Source organism: Alternaria alternata, assembly GCF_001642055.1.
Source record: "Alternaria alternata strain SRC1lrK2f unplaced genomic scaffold CC77scaffold_12, whole genome shotgun sequence".
Taxonomy (NCBI): Eukaryota; Fungi; Ascomycota; class Dothideomycetes; order Pleosporales; family Pleosporaceae; genus Alternaria; species Alternaria alternata.
In genome coordinates, this window is record NW_017306201.1 from 507,700 (window position 1) to 524,934 (window position 17,235).

The window sequence follows — 17,235 nt, forward strand, 5'->3', positions numbered from 1 at the left end:
CTCCTATCAGCGCTCTCTCCGAGCCTCATGCACGTGTATAGTCAGCTGTCCTGTGGTGCTGGCACCGCCGGCGAGCTCCTAATATCTGACCACATTGCTCTTTCTCTTCCTTTCTTCTCCTCTCTTCTCTGGATCTTCCTGATCCCCTTTGATATCTGTTCAAAGTTGCGTTTGTGCCTCTCCTTGCTACCTACGTCCACATCATCGTGTGTTTGTCCCACCATCGGCACTCACCGGTCTTTGTTTCACGTCCCGACACGAACCCGGCAATCACAATTGCTATTTTCCCCAAGACCCGAGAGCTTGCACTGCTTTGTATAAAGATTAACAATAGCAAACATGTCTTCTGAAAGCATTACCAGCGATGCTGTCCTTAAGGAGATCCTCGAAGGGCTCAAGGCCCTTCGATCGGAGAACTCCGTACTGGCAGCTTCAGTTGACAAAATCAACGGCCGTGTGAACATGCTGGCAGGCATCAAGCAAATCAAGGATGAGGCAGCAGATGCAGCTGCTAGTGGAAAGCTAGACGGCGAGAAGGCCAATGGTGTCGAACCAGAAAAGTCCAAGTCCGTAGAAGCCGTTAGCGAGCAGTATGAGCAGCCACCTTCAGATGCTGATGCTCAACCACGTCGCACGAGTGTATCCAAGATTTCAAAGATCATCTTGACTTCATATCCTGGTCAAGCTGGTGTCGACCCGTTGCCCATGCAATGGGGTGCCAAGGACCCTGCTGTTCGTGGCCCTGTCGTTGTTTCAAGACATGCGAACACTATCCGAAGACGCAACGGTACGTAAAGAGGAAATGCATTAGAAATTGGCTTATAGCTAACGTATCTCAGCTATCGGTGCTCACGGTGGCTCGTACTCCATCTACAATGCTCTGGCTGTAGCAAGCAAGAACCTCGACATCACTCACAAGCCAGACTTCACTAACACCGAGCCTGCTGCAAAGATCGGTCCTTTCCCGCAATGGAGTGATCCAAAGAAGATCGTAGCCATGGATCCATACGGACATCTTGCACCATGGCTGTACAAGGAGACCATGGACAAGGATGATGTGGAGATCAGACCTACGATTGCCATTACCAGAGCGCACATGAAGGTGCCAGAACTTGAGGAGAGCGTACGAAAAGGCAGACTTGTTCCCGACGGTAAGATTTGCATGAACGAGACAGGTGAAGTTGCCGTCACCAAGGTTGCAGTTGAGCCTGTATGGTACTTGCCTGGTGTTGCTGAGCGCTTCAATATTGGTAAGTCGTATCATCGCGGAGTCTTTTCTACTCTGACTAATGGACCCAAAAGATGAGGGAACTCTTCGCCGGACACTTTTCGAAGAGACTGGTGGCTCTTATCCTGAGCTCATCACCCGTCACGACATCAAGCTCTTCCTTCCTCCCATTGGCGGTATGACTGTCTACATCTTTGGTGACCCAGCAAAGATGTCCGATCCCAGCGCAAAGCTCGCTCTCCGCATCCACGACGAATGCAACGGAAGTGACGTATTCGGATCTGACATCTGCACATGCCGTCCTTACCTCACTTTCGGTATTGAAGAAGCAGTCAAGGAGGCCCAGAAGGGTGGTAGCGGTGTCGTCATCTACTTCCGCAAGGAAGGTCGTGCTCTTGGCGAGGTCACCAAATATCTTGTCTACAATGCCAGGAAGCGAGGCGAGGATCGTGCCAGCGAGTACTTCAAGCGCACTGAGAACATCGCGGGTGTCAAGGACATGCGTTTCCAGGCTCTGATGCCCGATATCCTGCACTGGCTTGGTATCACCAAGATTGACAGAATGCTCAGCATGTCCAACATGAAGCACGATGCTATTGTCGAGCAAGGTATTCCAATCCATGAGCGCGTGCCTATTCCTGATGACATGATTCCGGCGGATAGCCGCGTTGAGATCGATGCCAAGATCCAAGCTGGTTACTGTAAGTCTTTATATACTCTCATACCCTTGTGCATTGCTAACATGGGACTTACAGTCACAACCGGTCATGTCATGTCGATGGACGAGTTGGCAAATGTAAAGGGTCGTGGTTGGGATGATGTCGATGTAAGTGCAATCATGTGAACCTCATCTACATGAACGAGTCGATACTAACTTCAATTTACAGCACTGAAGCACCAGTTCATCGAATGAAAAAAGTGCTGTTTTGTAGAAGTCTACTCCAAGAAATGTGATGATAGTCAAGAAAATCGCGGCTCCAACCGTACAGCCAAAACACAAAATAAAGAACAAAGATCACACTGCTCTACCACCATTCATGCTTCTTGGTGCAATATAGCAACCCAAAACCATGACTATTCGTTGCTATCATCTACATCACCTTCATACGCAAACAGTAATCACCAGGCTTACGCTCAATCTACAACATACAAGCGAACAACACCTTCTTCCAACCAATCGCTTACTGTCAAGCCCCCTCAGCACACGTATCCACCTAAACAAACGCACGCATATCGCGTTCCCATTGTCAAATCTCCCACCGTTCACCGCACACATCCCCCTCCCCCACCAAGACCCAGTATCCACCTCACCATTCCAGTCATACTCGCATCTGCACGTGAGAAAAGCCCACATCATCTCTGCATCTCTACAACACTAAGCCCAGTCTGCGCAAACGATCCCCTTACTAGCTATTGTGATCGCTGTCACTATACAAGCATGCCTGGTCCCTATCGCCCTTGTCCCCTGGTTTTTTTGACACCCGCGCGAAGCCCTACCCGCACCTACCGCGCATGGTCTCGTGTGACAGATACCGTATGCATGTAAAAGGCATTACGGTAGGACCAGGATCTACCGTCCGGTGTGTTACACGAGTTATGTGGATAAGCGTACGTAGAATCCAGGGTCTAGATGTCGGATTTTGTGGGTGGGCTGTGTGCACGTGTGAGTGGTGTAGGGAAAGTGGGGGAATAGGGTAGCTTGGTCGGTAGGGTAATGTGAACGGAGCAAAGGACACCGATTGATTGCCGGGAGCGGCCCGCTAGCTATGAAGTTTGACCGCTGGTGTTGGTACACGTTTTTTTCTTCTTCTAGTTTACCATTATTGCAGACCGCTTCTTTGATTGTGCGAGGATGTGTTCACTTGTAAATGGATACATGTCCACTAAGATGCCTTGGTATGTTTCAGGTTCTGGGAAATGGAGGTTTAATGTGGTGGATAATTTTGCTTTCGCCATGATGTCGCCGTAGTTCTGTTAGTTCATCGTGCAAGGTGGACCGGGAAGATTGTGTTCTTATTTGCCCGAGTGTGGAAGGAAGAAATATGTGCCATTTGGTTGGTTGGTCAGTTGTAAGAAATAACAAAGTGGAGTGCGGTGCAGTCTGGATAGTGGCGGTAAACCCGTCACATTGTCGGCGACCGTTTCTGCGTTGCCGCAGTGACAAGCGCTTCTCTACTCGCTCGCTCGAGAAGGAGGAAGCTGCAATTACTCGGCATGGTGGTGAGCGGGTATATGTTTCAGTATTCGGGAGGGATCGGCAGCGAGATCTGCCGTCGAAGCGTGTCTGGATTTGCGGAGAATTACTTGGGGCAAAGATGTCTGAGCTGATGGTGTGGTGGTGAGGGGTCATGTTGAGGAGGGGCCCGGCATCGTCACGAAAACACCAACGCCTGGGAGTTCTCTTCGGAACATGGAAAGCTAAGGTATGCGAACTTTGGTTGTAGTGGCTGATCGTACCCGGTCCGAAAAGAGTACATGGGAATCTATCGTCGATGAGGATGCGGAATTGGAAAGATGCTGTAAACGGCCGCGGCTATGACGGCGTGGAGGGGTACCCGCTTCCCGGGTTTGACATGCACGTCGGCATGGCTAACCACATCGCATGTACACAATGACGGACTGGGCAGCACGGCATGATGCTAGACAACTTTCGGCTCCTGCATCTGCCTCTCAAATTGGACGGACAGGTGAACTGTTGGTCTGCCTATGGGATCTCTCGTGTATATACAAGAAGGGCCGCACTGTGCTTCTAAAGAGATATGGCATGGTCCCTTATCAGCGTTTTGTTGAACGTCCGGTGTTAGGCGGCCAGCTGAGAAGGCATCGTTGGGATGAGGACTATCAAATCGGAGCGTTGCCCGCTCTTCATGGAAAGCATGGCAACATGTGAGAGCAGCTGACGCGGAGGTGGAGCGAGACGAGGTAACAATCGTTCCAGAACCAAGTCAGACATAAGCATTGCCGACAGAGTTACGTTTTGTGGCATTCTAGTTGCAAAGTCAAAAGTGTGAGGGGCAGATCCGGGGATAGCAGGATGGCTCGAAATTATCCCCAGAAAATACTCGCAATCGTTCACTATTGCATCGCCAACTCCCTTTGTTTGTTGCTACATGAGTGAATGCTCAGTTGTGCAAGGGATATCACTCTGATTGCGATTGTCTCAAGTATTAATGATATATTGCGACTTGCGACCCCTCGTGTACCCCTAAGCGGTAGAATGTCGGGTACGCGTCTCCCCCTCAATGGCTATGCAACGGAGGGACTTTACCGACGTGACATCCACAACACGAGAGACCATTATCGAAGGGCTGTGGGTAATAGCGACCGGTGTCGAACGCGTTGGTGTCCTCGCGTGTCTTTATGCTCCAACCGGATCGCACGAAGGCGTTGGAAGGATGCCCTTGCAAGTGCAACGTTCTCGACTTTCAATGACAAGGGATTGTCATCTGCATTGCATGACACTGCATAAATAGAAACCTCAGCTGAGGCAATGTCGTCACCAGCAAAGTGGCCGATATGAATGAGGCTCATTGCAGGTCCGGTACCTGTCTCATTGTCGCACAAACCGCAGGGTGGTCTGTAGAGGTGTCTGGAACTCGATAACAACTTAGGCTACGGATAAGCATACGTGTGCCCCTCGAACGTTCCTGATACACAGCAAGGAAGGCTCGCCCAGTTTCCAGGGCGAGTAACAAGGCAGAGCTGGTTCTGTCATCACCGCGCAGCCATGACGGATGTTCATTGGGATGGCGGCTTGCATCCGCCGATGCCATGGTTTGAGGATGCGACGGCGCCGCTATGGCAGTGCACTCCCGCTCTTCCGGCGAGGCCTTGGATCGAGTTGCGCGATGCCAATCAGGAACGGCCGACACGAATGACCTGCCACACCGTAAGCGCACTCCAAGGCGAAATCGACCTTTCCGAATTGGCTACCTAGGTACAATGCCAGTGTCTGCTTCATCACAACAAAGTGTTTCAGGTCTGTCATCCGCCTCGTCGTCGGCGGTGGCCAACTCACACCTGCAGCAGCTCGCAGCAGACTACCAGACTAGAGAAATGGACGTGAGGTGGTCTTGTGTGCACCAGGGGCGAGTCAGGGCGAGTCAAAGCATGACAGCACACCTCCCTTGCAAACACACTAATTCTGAACGTCCACGTTTTCTGGCGGTACCCACTTCGGCATGCATAACTAGCCCAAAAAGCCAGCGATGTCGAGTGGGGAGCTCCGGGCTGCTGATGCACTTGGCGTCGACCAGGGTGCCTGGAACAGCCAGAGGCGTCACTATACATACGTGCATTCGGTAGTATGGGGTGAATAGCGTCTAGGCGATTTGGACACCATTATTATACTACCCTCCCGCTCACTCCGTCATCCTTCAATTCCCAAACCGCAGTTAATTCTCCGACTTTGACATTCGCTCGTTGTCGATCGACGCACATCTTCGCCATGTCTAGCCACCCACGATACTACTTCTCACTACCTACCGAGGCGCCACAACGATCCCGCTCAGCAAGTCGGCGGCCACCTCTAACACCGTCAACTGTTTCTTCGCCATGCCTCACCACACTCGTGCCTGTAACTTCTCGACGGGATTCTGGCACATCAACATCGAGCAGCCCGACCAAGGCCTCTATCCTCTTGGCTAAGGTTGCCTCATCGCCTACTACACCTCGAGGCGAGACGCCACCTGGAAGCCCAATGCTCACTCCACGGTCGAGGCTGCAGTCAGAACCGGCCTATTCTTCTGAGAGGCCATCGATGTCCAGGACTGAAAGTGACCGCTACGTCAGGCAATACAGGCAGCAGGGTAAGCACTGAACCGAATCACTTCCTACGAAGCAGCACAAGCTAACATTCTTCTAGATGGCTACATCAGCTTTCCTGACTTTGAGAAGTTTTGCCAAAACCAGAATCCATATGGCGAGCAACAGCAGCAATCTGATGTCAGGACATGAACAGACATGCATGAGTCTTTGATGTTATGCAACAAGGACTTGTCTTTTCAACAACACCCACCAACCCCATCACCGAATCGCCAGCCAGGCTTACGCTCCTTACCATGAGTTGAAGTACCGTAATCTGGACCCAGAGCATCGCAAGTTGATAGTATTCTATCTTCTGCTTGACTGGTAGTCCATCTGACTATCACTGCATCGTCTTTGCTGTCAGCAAAAGTGAGAATGAACAGGGATCAGATCAGCAGATCTATGTCACGACAGTGAAATGTCGAGATGTAAAGAGGAGGGAAGGAATCATTGAGGGTGGTGTGCGCGGGTATGTCTCGTCATGCTAGACGCAGCGATTCAGCTGCGGCCATGATCGCATTGTTGCCACATGGAGTGGAATGCTTGGCACTGCCTGGAGGACACCTGAGAATGAGTGCGACTCGAATTTGGATGGGGGCGCTAGCGTGTGCGAAGGGTAGTCTAGTCTGTTCGTTACAGCTGAAAGAACTGTAAAGGGATCTAGAGCCACTACAATGTAACCACATGTACATTACTCAACGTGTCCGATTTGACCGAGACCTGCCGTGAACGATGTTGTTGGTTTCCATTGCATTGCCAGGCATTTGTGGCGTGAAGTTGGTCGTGCCCCATGTGTTCTCCATACTATGGCGGCGGCGACGACGACGACGACGACGACGACGACTATGATAGTGCTTCGTTGCCATGATGTAACTGCAGCACCTCTCTCTGCTGTGCCCTGTTCATTACTGTGATGATTAACACGCACGCACTTTACACGTTTACTTGCAAATTTGCAAGGCGCAACTCCAGGATTTCCACATGTATCGCGACGCATAGGAGATCAAGCAGCTTAGCAGCCATGAAAGGACCCGTTCACTACGGATCTTCTAGATGATGTGCATTCGATTGGAGGTTGGTGTTGCTGATCACCGCGCTCGATTTTGGGGCTTGGCACACGTGATGCGCTACTGGGCTCGCTTAACGGATTTTGAACACCACCAATTTGCGACTCTCAGCCTTTTGACATCGACAGCGACAACCACCCTCCCGACTACCGACAACAAGACTCGCAATCATGGCTGTCGGCAAGAACAAGCGTCTTTCAAAGGGAAAGAAGGGTCTCAAGAAGAAGACCGACACCTTCGCGAAGAAGGACTGGTACAACATCAAGGCCCCAGGAACTTTCGCCGTCCGAGAGTAAGAATTCCCGCTGCGCTGTACACGGGGACTCAATGCTTACTCTTCGCTCTTTGTAGTGTCGGAAAGACCCTCGTCAACCGTACCACCGGTCTCAAGAACGCCAACGACGCTCTGAAGGGCCGGATATTCGAGGTTTCGCTCGCCGATCTCCAGAAGGATGAGGACCACGCTTTCCGCAAGGTCAAGCTCCGCGTCGACGAGGTCCAGGGCAAGAACTGCCTGACCAACTTCCACGGTCTCGACTTCACCTCCGACAAGCTCCGCTCCCTCGTCCGCAAGTGGCAATCCCTCATCGAGGCCAACGTCGTTGTCAAGACCACCGACGACTACCTCCTCCGCCTCTTCTGCATTGCCTTCACCAAGCGACGACCGAACCAGGTCAAGAAGACCACATACGCCCAGTCGTCCCAGATCAGGGCCATCCGCAAGAAGATGGTTGAGATCATGGCCCGCGACGCCAGCTCATGCACCCTCGCCCAGCTTACCCAGAAGCTCATCCCCGAGGTCATCGGTCGCGAGATCGAGAAGGCCACCCAGGGCATCTACCCTCTCCAGAACGTATGTGGTCTACAGCACAACGGTGTATGACACAGGCTAACGTAACACAGGTACACGTACGAAAGGTCAAGCTCCTCAAGGCACCCAAGTTCGACCTTGGTGCCCTCCTCGGTCTCCACGGCGAGTCAAGCCAGGATGACTCTGGCCAGAAGGTTGAGCGTGAGTTCAAGGAGACCGTCCTTGAGCAGGTTTAAGGTCTTGTTGGATAGGCAAGGGGTTCTTGGGTCTTTTCAACTTTCCGCGGCATGATATCGGCATTCCAAAGGTGTTTGTGTTTACAAATGAAAGATAAACATGGCCCTTGATGCGATCCCGCGGCAGTGATGGCGTGCATGGGGTACGATCCGCATCTGGTGTTAACAGGTCATGCGGGAAAAGTATCATGGAAATGACATTGATGAGTTCCAAATTCATACCTACTGCCATGCGTTCTTGATCGTGTCTGTGGTATGGCGGTCCAATCCTGACGACTGGATTGCAGTCGTGACCATGCCTACATCGTGCGTTGGATGCTGCAGTCAACATTCGCGCATCGTGAAATCTATAGAATTGGGGTGGAGCTATGGCACCCTTTGATCATGAAGATGGTGTTCTATGAGCAGTGTGAACATGCGAGAGTATAGTGGCATGGTACAAATTTGAAAAAAAAAATGTTCAAAGTCAAGTCGAGGAATGCCTCGACGGATGAGATTCACACCACCACTATCCGCACAGTACTTTCATGCTTGTCCTCGGACAGGCTACGTCCGTGATATGAACAAAAAGTAATGCCTTCCGCCAGAATTGAACTGACGACCTCGTCATTACTAGTGACGCGCTCTACCACTGAGCTAGGAAGGCTGATCTGAAGCTATTGTGCTTGCTGTTGAAGAATTGTGGAGTAGGCCATATTATATCCTTGGACGTTGTGCAACCCGTGGTCTGTCCGAACATCTGGTCTACAATCGTTCAGGTTCAGGGGTTGGAGCACTTCACTAGAACTAGCCAAAATCGGAGGTCATCTTCCGACAACGTCCTTCCAACGTCCAAACACCCATGCACAAAAGTCTCCGACTACGTCTCCAACCTCCGATGTACTCCCTAGTCACCATCACGATCTCCAAGCTATAAACTTCGATCTGTACTCTAAACTCTGATAACAGAACACCAGGTCACCAACGCCCATTGCGGTCCTACTTCGTTCATAGCCCTGCGGTGTACAAATGCCAATGTGACAATCAATACATTATCGTGTACATCGAAGAGTCTCGACTCTGATGATCAGTTATGATGATGTGGCTTTGCGTTTTCTCTTTCGCGTGGAAGCGGGAAGACGATTCAAGTTTCAGCGTTGGTGGTGTGTTGGTGTTGAGCGGCACCTCACCGCTACTTTGACGAGGAGGAGACGTCAGCGCTTTCGCGAAGTAGCGATACCACGGTACGAAAGAATGGACATCGGGATCGATCGCAACTGTAGAAGGTACGAGGGATGTGATATGGGGATGTGGGAGAGAGTTTAGCTTGAGGTTAAGTGGGTATATTGGGTGGAGAGGCTCGGCTTTGGGCTGGGGTGAATTGTAAGACTGGGTGGATCACGAACATGGGACAGAATGCGTTCTCATCGTCGATGGTGATGGTCTGTCCAATGTTGTTGTATCCTAGATGCTTGCTTGCTTGCGAGTACGTATATACAGCGGTCCGATTCATGTAGCTACCTTACCGGCCCGTGCCCCGGTCAAATAGTCGCGGACACATACTATCGCGGCTCCGCAACGTCTTCCATATAGTTCTCTCGACACCGCCAGCCGCATATCGCGCGGCTATTATGTACGTCCGTATGCTGGTCATGCATGCACGTTGGCTCCGGTGAAAGCCCCAGTCTTAACGCTAACCAATCCTCCGCACAACCTTGCTAGTAGGCAAACCCTCCCTTCTTCTGATCCTGACCCGGATATCCCCCTTGGGAACCCTTGTGACCGCTCCATCAACCGCTTTTGGAAACACCCACCTGGCCTCTTTCCTCTTAGCATCCTCTTTCTCCCGATTCGCTTCCTCTTTAGCAGCCTTTTGCTCCGCAGTAAGGGCCTCGGCACCAAATGACGCTTCATTACCTGCTTCTTGGATGTGATCGAAGAAGCTCTTCTTTGGCGCAGGCGCGATTTCCCAAAGTTGGGTGACACCTGATACGATAGAGATGATGAGATCGGTCTTGTAGGACTGAGAGCTATCGGCAGGCGATAAGACAGACGACGAGACGGGAGTGTTGAGAAAGCGGTTGGGTCGAAACGTTTCTGGGGAGGCATGAAATGCTGACGACGAGTTTATGAGTGATTGAGAGAGACCCATGTCGATATATGTACCCGTTTCTAGTTCCCATTGCTCCTTCCCACCAGGACCGTCCTCCTGTAGATGGAGTGGCTTCTCGACTCTGTATGTGCTGGCGGAACAGGTATGTAGACGTCGAGCTTCGTTGATGCATGAGCGAAGATAAGGTAGAGAACTTGAAGTCAGCGCTTCCTTCACTGAGCCGAAGCGAATTTCCGGTGGTGCCGGAAAAGACGGATGTATTGATGGGGGTTGTACAGCTTGAGCCCAGGTCTTGGATTCTGATTTGATATTCTCGAGAGGTGACCCTTCTGGAGCCTTTACGTCTTGCGCGTTGGATGACGAGTAGATGTGAAGAACCGTCCAGAATACAAGTGGTATGACGTCTGAGTAGATACCATGTACTAGATGGAGACCGATCGAAGCTCGTAACTCGGCTGGTAGTTCATGTTTAGTGAATAGCTCGTTAAGCTTCATAAGGGGAGTGACTACGTCAGCGTCCGTGTCTTCCTCTCCGCTCACGCTCTCGTCATCGTCTGGTACCCTCCTTACTGGTGGATGTGTCAACTCTGTAAACAGATTTGCAAAGTTCTTCAGCAATCTCTTTCTTGCCAGAGCTGCTCCCGGCAAGCCCTGAACAGGCGTCAATCGCGGCAACCCGAGAGCGAGAGCCCAAAATCGTTCGTTGCAACTTGCCAGATCAGTAGCAAGCAGTTGATAAGACTCTGTAAACTGTGCTCCGACGATTGGGGGTAAAATAGCATTGCAACAAAATTCGTTGAGCAGTGTGAACAGATCACATTCGGCCTCAGAGGTGCCATCCGTAAGTTCCACGTTGGAGACGCGCTCCCATTGCATCTGGTCGACAATAGATGAGTTGAATGTAACGAAGTCCGGAAGTGATTCGGTTAATATGCGCAGCGATGCTTTGATCAATCCTTCCTCGGCCACACCTTTGTATAGCTCCGTCTCCACGACCTGATTGATTTCGTTCTGAATCTCAAGATAATGGCTCTCCATTACTTTCGGGAGGTTGAAAGTGTTTCGGAGAATAGCGAGTTGGCTGCTGTCTGGCAGCTCCAAACTATGCAAGTTCTTATAGATCTGGCCAAGCAAGGAATCTGAAAGCAGGATGTTGTGTTTGGTCCCAGCTGCCTTGTATGCCACTATGCTTGCAGTTGCAGAATCCCTATTGCCAGTCAGATCAACCCAACGGGCATTATCAACACGCTTACCGGACGCCGTTCAACCACTCCTCGCCTCCAAAAACAATGCTCCAAAGATGACGTACACCCGGGATCCAGTATGGCAGCGATTGTACCCGTCTCTTCCCATCTTGGCTTTTGACAACTTTTCCCGAACTCGATAGCAGCCTCGTAGGTAGTAACACGAAGACCGCCGAAATCGCAAACGTAGGTAATAGATCGAACCAGGAGAAGTCTTCGGGTATAGCTTCTTCAAGAGTTTGACCAAGACCAAAGTACCAAGCTAGAACAAGTATGAATGGACTGAATAGTGTGAGGTAACATAGTGGTAGAAACAACGTCCTTATAATGCCATTCGAGGCATATACGCTCAGGAACAGAGTCCTGAGGGAACCCATGTTGGCGGTGACAAAAGCAACGGTCTCCCCGCGCGTGCTCGGCGATCACTTTGTCCTGAGATGACGAAAAGGAAAATGCCCAGCTCTCGGTGCGTTCCGGAGAATAGCTGTAGAGGGTTTGTTGCGCGCGGTGAGGTCGTGAATAACAGTCGAATGATGTTCAGCCTCACGCCATGAGGCTCTTGCTCGGCGAGCTCGGGGGTTTGGAGCTGCGACCAGTCGGTAAGAACGGTTAAAACCGTTATGAAGGATTCAAGAACCTTGCAGGGTGTGATTTGATGCGGCTGAAAGTGATGTTTTGTAGGCCACGGTAACATTCAATGCACGCTAGGAGATGGATCCCTGCTCAGCTCGCTTATGAAAGGGCCTAAACATAGACCCCTCAGCCCTATCGCGATACTGTGAGACGGAGACATTGCACATTGTGGTATTAGAAGAGTACTAAGCTATCAACCCTAAAAAGTACGTGCTTTCAGCCCTCGCGGTACATCAGTCTGTGATGTCAAACGCCCTTTGTCGACTTAGACTGTCATTCAGACCGCTATCATTCTCATTGCGCCCTTCCCAACATGAGAACATTAATCCCACTCAGCAGCTTAACAAATCATATAAATCCCAACTAACGATCCCCATAGCACCAGGATCCATCAAGACGAACAATCAAAAATTCCGGAGCTACGCTCTCAACTACACTCATAATGTCACCCTCAAGCATTCCCACGGTCCTAAACTTCATAACGGGCAACAAGAACAAGCTCGCCGAAGTCCAAGCAATTCTTTCCGGTGCCATCGAGCTGCGGAATCAAAACGTCGATCTAGTCGAGATCCAAGGCACCGTTGAAGAAGTCACAAAAGACAAGGCACGGAGAGCAGCCGAAGCGGTAAGTAAAACAACAATCTAACCCACCTCGTGCTTTGGTATGGGAACACAGAATTCTCATGAAGCGAAATCAGGAGTTGTACATTTAGGATTTTGTTGGTTGCTAACGGACCCGTCGTTCAGATTCAAGGCCCTGTCCTAGTAGAAGACACATGTCTCTGCTTCAAAGCTATGAACGATCTTCCGGGACCGTATATGTATGTCGTCCTTCTCTTCAAATCCCTCCTCTTCTTCCTTTCCCTATCTTCTATCCCATGTGTTCCATTGGCACATCCTCTCAACTCCTCCCCAATAATTTCCCTTGAATAGCCGCCTCTCTAACACCCCTGATCCGCCAGTAAATGGTTCATGCTCTCCCTTGGCGCCCCCAACCTCCACAAAATGCTCTCCGGCTTTGACGACAAATCCGCCCAAGCCGTATGCACATTCGGATACTGCGAGGGACCAGGCCACGAAGCGATTCTCTTCCAAGGACGCACAGATGGCAAGTTGGTAGAAAGCCGGGGTCCAACTGTTTTCGGTAAGTGGCAGATCTTTTCAGTATTGTGTCGAAAGTGTGGGAGGGTTTGAGAAGGAGTACGAGGAGCTGACGATGTAAAGGTTGGGACTCGTGCTTCGAGTACGAAGGCCAGACATATGCTGAGATGGAAAAGAGCGAGAAGAATAAGATTAGCCATCGGGCTAAGGCATTGGACAAGTTGAAGGAGTGGCTGGCGAGCAAGAAAACTGAGGCGTAGAAGAGCATTCTGATTTGCTGTAGCGCCTAGAGCACAAGAACAGGGTTGAAGTGATAGTCAACCTCACCAGAACTCTTTTAAGAAAAAACATCGTCTTGGTATCATAACACATGCCATCGTATCACGTCGTACCTTTTTCCTCTCTCCCTCTAGATATTTCCAACTCGACCTACTCTTCCCCTTCCGCATTCTGCCTGTCTTTCCTCCACTGCTCAATCCATTGCTCCACCCGCTCCAAGTTGCCCTCGACGTCCTCGTTACTCTCACTCCTCAGCTCCACCACGATCTCTTCTTTATAGCTCTCCCTCGCCTCATCAAGCAGGACCTGCATGATTTCACTATCCATATTCTCCTCCAACTTCTTCCCCTTGTAGCCCCGTGCGGTGAGACGATCGTATAAAAGTGTGCTGTCGCAGCGCAGCACGATGACGAGGTCGATCCAGCGTTCGGGGAACAGGTCGCACGCGTGCCAGTCGAGGATATAGCCGCCTGTGCTGGCTAGGGGGAGGGATTCCAGGTGGTCGAGTAGCTGGATGAAACACACATTAGCCCGGGAAACCGTGATTGTTATGAGGATGTTACATACTTTGTCTTCGTCTACAATCCAACTCCCTGTCTCCTCATCTTTGCCCTCATGGAAGCCCTCGTCTTTGACAATCTGATTCACGGAGACGTGCTTGAATCCTGTTGCTTGCGCTAATTGCTCAGCGTGTGTTGTCTTTCCTACTCCGGGTGTACCCGTGATGACAATGTTTGGGTTCTGGCGCGCCATTTCCTCGTCGTCTCTCGTCGCAAAGTCGTGATCGGTCTCGGTCGCGTAGTTGGCAGGCTGTTGGGAGTTGTAGGCTTTCACAAGTCGTTATTTGTATGTGCCTTGCGATTGAAATCTATTGCCAAATACAGGTATATCCTGCAGGGTAATTGTGGTAGTACTTTGCGGGGTGAGGATGGTAGAGTATTGTGTAGCGTTCAGGTGCTCAGTCGCGTCTGCTGCTGATCGCATTCCAGAATTATTTTTCGAGCGCCCGAACTTCACCCGGCACAACCCCCACTACCCCGCACTACTCATCCTGACATGGCCCCCAAGACAAAGCAAATGCACAACATCTGAAGTGTGACGGCGGGTGCAAGGATACCTATGTAAGCACAGCATGTGTAACATCCTTCTAGAACGCATTGATAGTTGGTTGGGTATCCGGAATGAGGCGAGTGTTATCACACACTCCTGCCGAGGCAGATCAACATGCATCAACAGCATGAGCAAATTATACTGGCTCCTACCAAAAGTGAGGCTTCAAACTTTTCTTTTCATTGACCCGTAACATGCGCTCAAGACTACCTACGCCGTCTAAAATACCTCGTCAACATAAACATCCCTGAACCCAAGGAAAACATGCTGCAAAACCCCACCTAGACAACGCCGTAGATGCTAGCGATTGGTGGTTGTAAGAGCCCAGGAACCTGTTCGAGCAGATGTCTGGAGGGGTGAGAAGAAGTGGTGGGGGAGGGTAGAGAACTGAGTAGTTCTTAAGATATCTAGTCCAGAGGAAGCTCCAACCAACCATTGCCGAACGAACACCCCCGAACTCTTTTGATGCAGTATTACGCCGAGTAAGAAATCGTGAAGTGAAATATCGGACGTGGAGAGTCGTTTCAAAAAGACATCTCAGTGTGACAGAAGGCGGCTAGGAGGCTAGCTTGAACTGCACATGCCGCTTAGAACGACCTGGGGATATTGTGATCTTGGGAATGCGAGATTACTTTTCGTCGAGCATTTAGCTCTGCTTGCACTCAGCAGCCTCCTGCTTTGGTTTTGTGCCGTCGTTCTACAATCGTGTTAGTTGGTGTTTATTCAAACAGCGACTATAACTGCTTACCTCGTCATCTGATTCCTCCTCCTCGTCGCGGTCATCGCTGAGCTCATCCTCGTCCTCATCGTCTTCGTCCTCAAACTCGCCCTCGTCAAAGTCCTCAATGTTCTCGTATTGAAGGGCCTCGCCGGTGAACCAGTCAATGGCGCGGGGGATGAGCTTCTCCTTGATATCCTCACCGAGCTGGTAGTCGAGTTCGAGACGCTCCTCAATATCAGAGGTGGCATCATCATCGTCTTGTGGGGGCTTGGGCGGGTCGAAGAAGTTGAAGAACGACTCTGTAGGCACGGTCTTCTTAACGACGCGGGTCTGCTTGGTGTCTGAAAGCTGTTAGTCTGCTATCACCTCGTGACGGCGATTGAAAACTCACTCTTGTTCCTCTGCTTCTTGCTCTCGATGCGGACAGTCAGGTCCTTGCCTGCCTTCCAGTCGACCTTGTCGCCCTCGGCGTGGTCATAGATGAAGTCACCTCCGTAGCCGTTCTCCTCCTGGTAGAAGTAGGTCTTGGTGATGGTCTTGTTGGTGAAGAATTCGTTGTCCTCGAATTCGAAGATGAGGCGGAAACCGGGGCGGTCGAGGTACTCCATGCGGATGTCGGTCAGGTGCTTCAGAGCAGCCTCGTCGCGGTCTGTGATCATCTCGGCGAGCGAGATCTGGTTCTTCATGGCGCTGAGCCAGAACTCTGGAATACCCTTGACATCCTTGCCCTCGTCCTTGTTGAGCTCAGGCTCGGGCTGGTCCTCGTCCTCGTCATCCTCATCTTGCTGCTCGCCGACCTTGACCTGGTCTTCTGAGGGCTCCTCGTTGCCGTTGACGATCTTGGCACGGGTCTGGTATAGCGGTGTGAACTTGGCGAAGTACTTCTTCTCCAGCTGTAGGACCTCCTCTTGGAACTCAGCCTCGAGCTTGGAGTGCTCCTTCTGGACGCCCTTGAGGCCGGCAACACGGCGGCGGACCGAGGCTGGGAGCGACTCAATGTAGCCGCTTGAGCGGCCGACGAGCGAGCCGAGCTTGTTCTGCATCATGGCGACGAGGGCGGGGTTGGCAGCGAACAGGCCGGCGGCGGTGCGCTCTAGTTCCTCTGTGCGAAAAATCGAGTTAGCGGTCAAGGCCTTGACGACGATACAAGGCGGGGTTGGAGGGGCAGGGAATTTGCGACATACCTTCCTTGATGGTGCCCACGCCGGGCTGCTGAGCGCGCGACGATATCGGGGCAGCATTTGCGGGTGTGTTCTGGGGGGTGCTGGCAGGGCGCACGTTAGAATGCGGTACGTCCATGATGGGGGGGGTTGTTGTGGTGGTGTTTTGGAGAGACAAAATTGTGTGGCGGAGGGTTGGGAAGCGACTTACGGGGCGGATATGGAATCCATCTTCTTATTGCGGATCGGCTCAGACATCTTGGCGAATGAGTGATGTCGGTCTGGCTGTGGCGAGATTGTTGGGCGAAAGGTGGATGTTGTGGGTGAGCCGCAGAATTGTTCGGCGGGTTGAGCGAGAAGGACAGGCGCTACGCAAGGTTGTTTTCGCCCCTCTCTATGGCTAGTTGCAGGCTAGTGGAAAATGCAACCGTAGGCTGGCAAACAGCAACACACTGGGACTGCGCGACCAGACGATAGACACTGCCCGTTGGATGGAGGCGGATACAATCAAGCCAGAGCGGCGGGCGAGGTGGTTTTTGTACCTTGACCGTCTTTTCGCAGCGACATGGCACGTGTGCCCTTGCTTGCATCTCTCCGACATCCAGCAAACGAGCGATTCAAGTTTATCTGGCGGCGATACCTCACTTGCTTGTGCGCGCAGTAGTCTACCACGTCGACTGCCCTGCCCTGCACTGGCACCACGGCCGACCTTGGCCGCCGGTACTTGGAGAGGGTACTCGGAGAGGG

General features: G+C 51.5%; 7 protein-coding genes and 1 non-coding gene across 8 annotated transcripts; 4 read left to right on the forward strand and 4 right to left on the reverse strand.

Annotated features, from left to right (window-relative positions):
• Positions 1–28: 28 nt before the first annotated feature.
• Positions 29–2,291, forward strand: CC77DRAFT_990758 (GTP cyclohydrolase-like protein II). The gene is made up of 5 exons (XM_018536329.1): positions 29–787; positions 840–1,250; positions 1,303–1,929; positions 1,984–2,054; positions 2,116–2,291. Exons 1-5 carry the CDS (start codon positions 340–342, stop codon positions 2,119–2,121), a joined length of 1,563 nt encoding a protein of 520 aa, XP_018385199.1. The 5' UTR covers positions 29–339; the 3' UTR covers positions 2,122–2,291.
• A 3,072-nt stretch (positions 2,292–5,363) lies between these two features.
• On the forward strand, positions 5,364–6,345 carry CC77DRAFT_139666 (hypothetical protein). The gene is made up of 2 exons (XM_018530230.1): positions 5,364–6,036; positions 6,093–6,345. The coding sequence occupies exons 1-2, from the start codon at positions 5,676–5,678 to the stop codon at positions 6,182–6,184; spliced, it is 453 nt and encodes a 150-aa protein (XP_018385200.1). The 5' UTR covers positions 5,364–5,675; the 3' UTR covers positions 6,185–6,345.
• An 895-nt stretch (positions 6,346–7,240) lies between these two features.
• On the forward strand, positions 7,241–8,563 carry CC77DRAFT_1021160 (ribosomal protein S3Ae). The gene is made up of 3 exons (XM_018525212.1): positions 7,241–7,393; positions 7,453–7,954; positions 8,005–8,563. The coding sequence occupies exons 1-3, from the start codon at positions 7,272–7,274 to the stop codon at positions 8,146–8,148; spliced, it is 768 nt and encodes a 255-aa protein (XP_018385201.1). The 5' UTR covers positions 7,241–7,271; the 3' UTR covers positions 8,149–8,563.
• A 159-nt stretch (positions 8,564–8,722) lies between these two features.
• CC77DRAFT_t53 lies at positions 8,723–8,794 on the reverse strand. The gene has a single exon. It is a non-coding gene; the product is annotated as a tRNA-Thr (tRNA).
• A 1,026-nt stretch (positions 8,795–9,820) lies between these two features.
• On the reverse strand, positions 9,821–11,861 carry CC77DRAFT_937484 (hypothetical protein; the record flags this gene model as incomplete). Its single annotated transcript, XM_018534552.1, has 2 exons — positions 9,821–11,447; positions 11,494–11,861. 2 exons carry the CDS (start codon positions 11,859–11,861, stop codon positions 9,821–9,823), a joined length of 1,995 nt encoding a protein of 664 aa, XP_018385202.1.
• A 649-nt stretch (positions 11,862–12,510) lies between these two features.
• On the forward strand, positions 12,511–13,825 carry CC77DRAFT_1021163 (Ham1-like protein). Its single transcript, XM_018525213.1, has 4 exons — positions 12,511–12,742; positions 12,865–12,938; positions 13,080–13,261; positions 13,342–13,825. The coding sequence occupies exons 1-4, from the start codon at positions 12,560–12,562 to the stop codon at positions 13,476–13,478; spliced, it is 576 nt and encodes a 191-aa protein (XP_018385203.1). The 5' UTR covers positions 12,511–12,559; the 3' UTR covers positions 13,479–13,825.
• CC77DRAFT_1062125 (P-loop containing nucleoside triphosphate hydrolase protein) lies at positions 13,648–14,250 on the reverse strand (the record flags this gene model as incomplete). Its single annotated transcript, XM_018528494.1, has 2 exons — positions 13,648–14,007; positions 14,065–14,250. 2 exons carry the CDS (start codon positions 14,248–14,250, stop codon positions 13,648–13,650), a joined length of 546 nt encoding a protein of 181 aa, XP_018385204.1.
• Positions 14,251–15,253: 1,003 nt separating this feature from the next.
• CC77DRAFT_1009497 (NAP-domain-containing protein) lies at positions 15,254–16,627 on the reverse strand (the record flags this gene model as incomplete). Its single annotated transcript, XM_018523598.1, has 4 exons — positions 15,254–15,304; positions 15,356–15,669; positions 15,720–16,430; positions 16,513–16,627. The coding sequence occupies 4 exons, from the start codon at positions 16,625–16,627 to the stop codon at positions 15,254–15,256; spliced, it is 1,191 nt and encodes a 396-aa protein (XP_018385205.1).
• Between the last annotated feature and the right edge of the window lie 608 nt (positions 16,628–17,235).